Source organism: Nannospalax galili, unplaced genomic scaffold (genome assembly GCF_000622305.1).
Source record: "Nannospalax galili isolate Female #2095 unplaced genomic scaffold, S.galili_v1.0 scaffold772, whole genome shotgun sequence".
NCBI lineage: Eukaryota > Metazoa > Chordata > Mammalia > Rodentia > Spalacidae > Nannospalax > Nannospalax galili.
In genome coordinates, this window is record NW_008332097.1 from 2,357,956 (window position 1) to 2,366,702 (window position 8,747).

Genomic DNA, 8,747 nt, shown 5'->3' on the forward strand with positions numbered 1-8,747 from the left:
GAAACAGAGGATTCTGTAACCTGTGAGTGACTCTCTAAAATAGCCAAGCTTGAGCATTGGATGATAGGCAATGCCCCTAAACTCTCCACCAGGGGAGGAACTCTTGTCCTTATCTGTGAAGGTTCCATTTTGCCTGGCAGAAGAGGAGGAGGAATTTGCCAGAATACAATTTCAGGAATGTGAAGAGCTGCCCTGGGTCCCCCCTACTGCAGCTGTGGAGATCACAGGTCTGAGGAGAACAGAGAATCAGATAAGAAGCAATTGCTCCCAGACTGAGAACTCTGAATCTTAGGAATTCTTGCTGATGAATTTCATTCACTTCCAGCTTGTGAAGCCTGCCTTTCTTCCCTGCAGGAGACATATGGAATAAATCACTGAGGGTGCAAATAGTGTATGAGATAAATGCAACTGTCAGGTAGTTTCCTAGGCATCTTTGGCAAGGGCACATGATAGCTGTGAACAGATGAGACTGTCTTAATTCCGTGGAATATATTCGGATTCCTTTGGGGGTTCTCATATGCTATCTGTAGCTCAGGGCTCAGTGCCTCATTAATAATAATTTTGCTTGTGTGCATATGCATGTGTGCATGTGTAATAGTGCATGTTCTTGAGAAATTAAGATATTTAATCAAAAACAATTCTTTTGAGTATCAATGCTAAGCTCAGGTCACAAATACTTGTAATACATTAGCAAACTCTAGTGGAGGTTTGGTTTTCCAGGTTTTCAGAACACAGCCTTGAAATGTGACTGAGAGAAATTACTTTGGACGCATGGAACATCTTTGAACAGTGACCTTTCAGGCTGATTAAGATGAAGTTCTAGAGGGCCTGGAGAGATGGCTCAGTGGTTAAGAGCACTGGCTGCTCTTCCAGAGGACCCAAGTTTGATTCTCAGCACCCACAGGACAGTTAACCATTGGTAACTCCAGTTCCTGGGAGTGCAGTGCCCTCTTCTGGCCTCTTCAGGTATTGCACACACATAGCACACTCAGAGGCAAAACATTCATACACATAAACATAAATAAAAAGATTCTAAAAAGAATAAAATTCTAGAGGAGTGTTGAACAGTTTTGTTGTTGATTTTTGCAAAAGGAACTACAGATTAAAAACCTGTTGTTCATGTTTGGAAAGAGGATGCTTTTCGAAGTTGTGAAGAATAAAAAACAGTCACCAGAAAAAAATGCTCTTATATGAATTCAAACAGAATTTTTTTATGCTGGGTAAAATGTAGACCTTCTGGTTTCTTTTGTGTAAATTAGCTTTTGGATATCCACAATGAAGCCTTTGTTTGCTCTTGTTTAACATATAAATAACAGAAATGAAGAGGAAAATGGGTCAGTTCTATAAGAAGGTCTCATTCCACAGCAGCGTTTGTTCTTGCAATGTTCTATGTGGAAGTGTCTTCTCACACTGTATACAGAGTTGTTTGATCATGACCAGTGCCTCACAACCAGTTTTCCTTTTGTTCCCCTCAGCTGACTCAGGTGCTGACACCTTGGCAGTGTTTATGGCCAGCAGCGGAACCACAGACGTAGCAAATCGGAACAGTCCAGCCACACCACCAAATACCCTTAATCTCCGTTCCTCCCACAATGAACTGCTGAATGCTGAAATAAAACACTCAGATGCCAAGAACAGCACACCACCCAAATGCAGGAAAAAATATGCACTGACTAATATCCAGGCGGCCATGGGTCTTTCAGATCCAGCCGCTCAGCCCCTGCTGGGAAATGGCTCTGCCAACATCAAGCTAGTGAAAAATGGGGAGAACCAGCTTCGGAAGGCTGCAGAGCAGGGGCAGCAGGACCCCAACAAAAACATTAGCCCCACAGCAGTCATCAACATAACTTCTGAGAAGTTGGAGGGTAAAGAGCCACACCCACAGGAGTCCTCTAGCTGTGAGATTTTGCCCTCCCAGCCCAGGAGAACTAAGAGCTTCCTCAATTACTATGCAGACCTGGAAACCTCAGCAAGAGAACTAGAGCAGAACCTGGGTGGCTGCCATGGGATTGGGGAGGAGAAAGCCCAGCCAGGCCCAGTCCAAGCCTCTGCCATCATTGGGAATGGTGACTTGCCGCTGCAGAAACCAAACAAACCCCAGTCTAGCCCAGAGGATGGCCAAGTAGCCACAGTGTCATCCAGCCCAGAGACCAAGAAGGACCATCCTAAAACAGGGGCCAAAACCGACTGTGCACTCCACCGGATCCAGAACCTGGCACCGAGTGATGAGGAATCCAGCTGGACCACACTGTCCCAAGACAGTGCCTCCCCAAGCTCCCCGGATGAGACAGGTACCCTGGGAATGGTGCAGCCTTACTTTTCCATTGGTGCTTTCAGCTAGCAGTGGAGTAAATCTCTATACTGACTGAAATTGTCATCTACAGCCAGAGTAACCTGAGGGTAAAATTGGAACACATTTTTCATAAAAGAAATAGTCCTCGGTCTTAAGTAGGGTAAAATGTCTTTGGTATAAAAATTGCACTGATAGTGCTTAGGGGAACTATAGATACTGTATAGAAATACCAAATTTCATTAAATAAAATTATAAAGGAAAAATAGTTACCAAGGGCAGGCTATCACCCAATCAAGAGAACCAATTATTTCAAACTTCTGAGAACTTACTTATTCTCAAGCTTATAAAAAAACTTAAAATCTGAAACATTAGAGGTCAGATCCTTACAGGCATTTTTCTTTTGACCTTTACTGGGGAATGTTCTATTAGCCTTTTCAAGTGATATTTGAAAGTGAGGAAATGATATTCTAAGATGTGTTTAGAAGATTAATATTTTAACTGGTGTTGGTGAGACTGGTCTTCCAGTAGTATTTCTGTATTTGCAGCTCTCTGTCAGGAGGGGTATATTGTGAAGTGAAAAGAGTTCTGAAAGTCAGCCACTTCTCCATCTCTTTTTCTCATTGTTCCCACCTACCAATCAGAAAATCGAAAGATCTAGAACACTTTATTATGAATGAATTCAGTGTAAATAACACCCACACGTGTGGCCTAACAACTAGACGTGTAGGTATCAGAGCTGACAAATATAACAAATCCAACAGTCATTATTATGTTTAATGATGTCATTGTACCCACAGCCCTCCGTTACCTTTTACCCACTTAGAGAATTCATGTCCTGTACTGTGGACATCGTTACCTGCTAGTGTCCGAATGTTCTGTCCTTGAGCGTCTTCCAGCCAGATTTCACCCATTTTCAGAGTCTCCCAGATCCTCGCTGTCTTCCTGTCCTGGCTGCTTTTCTGTTGTATTGCAGGCATGTGTTCTGTTGGGATTGAATTTTCAGTAAACTGGAAGGTGTAACTGCAGCGGGGACCCTCTGTGCCCCTCGCTCTGGCTCCCTTTCTCAACACTCAATGACCTTTCAGAATGGTTGTTTCTTTCCAGAAAACATAACATTTTTATTAATTTTTAAAAATTTATCAAAACTTTGTGATAATATTTTTAGAGATCTTACCTTTTAGAAGTATGTACTAATGCATATAGTAGCATATAATACAGATGGCTCTGTATAAAACTGTTTCCACAGCTCTGGGTTCAGTCAGCTGTGACTAAAAATATTTGGGGAAAAGTGACAACTGTACTGAATATGCCTTGACTTCTTTGTCATTCTCTAAACAAAATAGTGTAACAACTATTGCATAGCTGTATGTTGTATTGTGAGGTGTTAAGTAACCTAAACATTTCAAATATATAGGAAGATGTCTGTAAGTTACATGCAGCTTCCAGTTTTGATTCCCATCAGGTTCCTGGAAACAATTTCCCTGCAGATACCAAGAGATAACCATATACACTAATATAAGTAATGTTGTGGGCAGATAGTCTCTAAAATAATTGTGGTAGAGATTGAAAAACCCACAGAAATACCTATTAACTAATAATTATTATAAGGGTCCATCATTTTGTCTTCCTTAAATTTTTGTTTTCAAGTTCAAAGTGAAACATTTAAACAACAAAAAAAATCACTCGTTAGAATTTTAATGCTTTTCTTTTTCCACTTAAGAATATTATTTTGTATGAGGGCTGGGAATGTAACTCAGTGATAGAGTGCTGGGTTTGGTCCCCAGCATAGCAAAATGAGGGAGGGAGGGAGGGATATAGTTTGAACATCCAGCCCATTTTTATAGTTCAGTGATTTTTCTTTTTTTCTGTAATTTTAAAAATTTGAGCGTGGTGGCGCATGTCTGTAGTCCCAGCACTTGAGAGGCAGAGGCAGGTGGATCTCTGTGAGTTCGAGGCCAGCCTGGTCTACATTATGTGTTCCAGGCCAGCAGGGGCTACAGGGAAACCCTGTTTCAAAAAAAATTGAGCATCAATGTTTATTGCAGTAATGTTCACAGTACCTAAAGTTCTAGAACTCTATTTTTAAAAACTTTTTATCATTTTAATTTTTTTTATGTGTATGAGTGTTTTACCTCCATGTATGTATGTAAGTGCACCTGTGCTTGTGATGTCCTCAGAGGCCAGAAGAAGCCATTGGATCCCCTGGAACTGAAGTTACAGATGGTTGTTAGTTGCCACTTGGGTACTGGGAATCAAGCCTGGGTCCTCTACAAGAGCAGCCAATGCTCTTAACCATCTCTCTAGCCCCTCTTAATTCTTTTTGTTATATTTGTGTGTGTGTGTGTGTGTGTATACATGTACAAGCCTGTGAATTATGCGTGAAAACCAGAGTTTATGTCAGGTGTCTTCTTCCATTGCTTTCTATTTTTTTAAATAAAAGTTTTGTTTATTATTATTCTGCGTATGTGTGTAGGTACACATGTGACATGGCACATGGGTGGAGATAACAGTTCTCTCCTGCCATGTGTGTTTTGGGGATTGGACTTGGGTCATCAGACTTGGTGGCAGGTATCTACTTGCTGAGCCATCTCGCCAACCCTCACCATATTATCCTTTTGAAACAAGTCTCTTGCTGAACCTGGCCCTCACCTGTTGGCTAGACTAGCTGGCTAGGGAACTCCAGGAATCTACCTTTCCTTCACCTCCAGTGCTGACATTACAGGTGTATACCATCATGGCCAGCTTCTTCCATGGGTTCTGGGGATCTGAATTCAGTCCTCAAGCTTGCTAAAAGAAGCACTTGCCCACCAAGCCATCTCCCCAGCTGTGCCACCAGGTACAAGTTCAGTGATTCAGCAGTTTCCTCATGGATGAATATTTAGATACTTGGCTCCTTCGTATTTTGAGTGCTCATATCAGTAAGAAAGGACCTGTGGAGAGGGCCAAGTTTAAGCACTTTACCCTATTTGTGTCTCATAAAATACGTTTTTCATTCCTTTTCCAGAAGGACAGGTTGGGGCCCCTCTGCTCTGAGGCTTACATGCACATTTGCTCCATGTCCTGACTCCCCACTGGGTTTCTTTACTGGGCCCAATACAGTGCTTGGCATGTGATATGAACTGGATTAGCGTTTTCTGACCTGCTGAGAAGATGGCTCCAGTTTTTACTTTCCACAGTCAGTTTTAGAGACCCTTAAACTTAGACTAAGGGTGAATTTGGTGGGATGAGTTGCTTAGTAAAGACATTTAAAATCAGACTCAAAAGAATATGTTGACTGTTATTCAAAATTGTAGGTTTTCTTTTTCTTTTTCTTTTTTTTAAAGAGCTTACTTAAAAAAAAAAAAAAAATGTACTGTAAGCCAAACTTGTGCTTTCCTTCCAAAAGGTAAGTAAGCACCTACTTGTTTTGGTGTGCTATAATTTCTCAAAAAACAGTAATACTAGTAATTTTGGAAACGGCTCTTGAGGAGTTGCCTCATCTAGTTGAGGACGGACTGAAACGAAAGCCCTTCCTTTCTCATTGCACTCCAGAGTTTCCCACAGTGAACAGGGCAGGCATCAGTGAGTGAAATAAATGTGATTTTTCAACATCAGTGTTTCTTTTGATTTCATCTTTCAAATGAATCAATATTGGTAGTGTTCAAAACCATCATGATCAGCTTAAATTTAAAACCATGTTTCTCTTGTAATGGTAAAATTAGTGTTTGCTGTATGTTTACATGGTATGTTTATTCAGATGATTATGAAAAATATGAATACTTCCTGTTGAAAGAAAATTAAAAATGAGAATGAATATTTTTAAGATACCCACATACAGTGCCATAACTCCCATATTAAAAGTGTGCATTGCCTGTTTGTCTCCAATGTGTTAGGTAGACAGGCATCACAGTGGGGTATGTTTTATGACTAAGTTGAGACACTATTGTCTTTGGATTTCAAGCTCCTGTTTGGGGAGTCTAGAAAAGTAGAACAGACTCATATGTACTGAAGGCATCCTTTCTGAGTTAGAGTGCTATTTATAAAATAAGATGCATTGCCTAACCCAGAAATTGACTACACTGTATTTTCCTTTTCTTTCTGAATTGTCCCCTCCAGCTTTTCAGTGACATTTTTGCTCGATCAGTCATGTGTACAATATGGTGCTGCCCTTTCCTCCTATGTAGTTTGTCCTTTGAGAAAACAAGGGGCTGTTAGAAAAAGAAACATATCTGGGACATCACTGGGTTTTCACGGGCCTTTGGGAAAATTCGTGTGCTGTGACCCTGGCACTAATACAAAGGCTAGCATCGTTTTGGTCTTTGAAAGGACTTTGGATCTGCTTAGAATTCTGTCATATGTATAGTTCCCTTGGTGGCATCAGGTTAATGTGATGACTGAGATAGATACATGCTGCTCAGACTCTTGTGTTGCCTCTCTGTTAATTGTTTGGTACTTTATATTTGCTACATGAAAACTTCCCAAAGGTACGTCATCTTCAAACTTTCAGGGCATCAACATGCAGCTTAAGATTTTTTGAGCTTCACAAAGTATGGAACTAGTCGGGTGAATCAAACCTTGCATATGCTAAGCAATTAACTACTGAGCTAGAACCCCAGTCTGAGATGGACCTTGCATAAGAGCCATTTCAAAATTAGACGCATTGCTAAAGTGTCCAATGCCAGGATTGCACACTGAGCAAGCCAAGTCCAGATGGTGTGGCTGTGAGTGTAACATTTCTTTAGCTTTTAAGGGCATGGGTTCTAGAGTCAGTTTCTAGAGATCACATCCCACCCAACTATGACAGACAGGCCACATGGCCTATCATCTAGAATGGGAGTGGCCACAGGTTTTGCGTAGACCTGCTGGTGGGAACAGCTGAAGTGGGAACATCTTCAAAGAGCTTTTAGAATTGTATCAGCGTAGAGCTAGAGCTTACTAAATATTAGTGATTACTATTATTGGTGATCTTTAACAGTATAGTAATGTGATATAAAAATTTGCTTTTAATTATGAATTATGAACTCTTAATTAATTATGAATTTGGACTTTGACTTTGTAAACCAGAATGGCAAGGATTGTACATCCTTGCCTTTGGGTTGTCAATGCCTAGGATATACAGGTGAGCTTGGGAAATAAGTCATGATAATTGAATTAAAAATGGGGGCCACCTATGTATGTGTGTCAATAGGCCATTTGATGTTATATTTTAGTCAATTTCTGGTTTAGGTATTTACTATGTATTTTTTTTTTTTGGCTATGTATTTTATAACTTAACTGATCACATTGCCTCATAAAGGATGGGGCAGAATAACCAGAGATATTGAGAAAGGCACATTTAAATTCTCAGAGCTACTGTGTGTCAGAGCCTGTTCTTGGTATTTTGTCAAACTTAAGTAGCCATGCTGGTCTTTGAACCCAGGTCTTTAGATACAGTGTCCACGGTTTTCATTGTCCCACAGTCTTGAGATCTAGGCATGTAGCTTCAGGGCTAAATATGTCTGACTTGATCAGTTCACTGGATGTGTGTAGTAGTTATCACAAGAATCCAGAAAATGGAAAGACACATCTTAGAGATCTGTCCATGTAAGCGATTAACATTTGACTCAAATGTTATCTATCACCTTTGCAAAACATTTCAGGAATTGGTGAGCTATAGAAAGTCTGTTCTCTGTAGTCCTTCCCCCAAGATAGTTCCTAGTGCATTATATCCTTTTCAACATTTCCTGCCCAACTAAAAAGTTTCCACTTAGATGTAAAGCTTCATAAAAGCAAGAGGAAGGCCTGTGTGACAACATGCATGTCAAGAGACCCCACAAAAATTACCTGTTTGCTGTTTAGATGAGGACACGAGGAGCTGGCACATGATACTTGTACATGCTTTCTGATGTTTTCTACGTTAGGACAGCTTTAAAACAAGTAAGCACAGTTTATATGAAAGAAGTGTTTAGAGCATTCAGGGTGATTGTTGCTCATATTGTAGGCTCCAGGGAGGAATGAATTGGAGTCAGTAACTTGGTCCATCACAACATCCTTTGTATCCGAGCCAGTATGGTCTATAAGTCAAAGGAAGCAGTCCAAGAATGGGAGCCACCTTGCCTTCACTGTTTGCTTGGAGTTGCTTCTTAATCTGGGTTGCTGTAGTGCTGAATCCTTTGATGTTACAACTTAATTGGTTTCCAGTCCTGAAGCAAAGTGGAACTCATTGGCATGAATAGTTTTTGGTTTTGTCATTGTGAATAGTTGATGGAAGAAAAGCCTGAGCACAAACCTAGTATGTTAACATAACCAGCAGCACTGAAAAGTGTCAGAGCTCTGGAGAAGTTTTGTATTTTTCATACTTTTAGAAACTTCTAAATATTTGTCTTATCTCAAATGGCCTTTCAATAAGTCAGTCATAATTTTCTTCTTCTTCTTCTTCTTCTTCTTCTTCTTCTTCTTCTTCTTCTTCTTCTTCTTCTTCTTCTTCTTCTTCTTC

At 40.4% G+C, this 8,747-nt stretch overlaps 1 protein-coding gene across 16 annotated transcripts in view; it reads left to right on the top strand.

The window, feature by feature from the left end:
* The window catches only part of Apbb2 (amyloid beta precursor protein binding family B member 2), a 364,818-nt gene that overhangs the window by 191,892 nt on the left and 164,179 nt on the right, over positions 1-8,747 (top strand). For all 16 annotated transcript variants that reach the window (XM_029560692.1, XM_008827233.3, XM_017796659.2 and 13 more), the window contains one exon: positions 1,476-2,291. In XM_029560692.1, the coding sequence (XP_029416552.1) occupies positions 1,476-2,291 (816 nt within the window). The remainder of the gene's footprint in view (positions 1-1,475; positions 2,292-8,747) is intronic.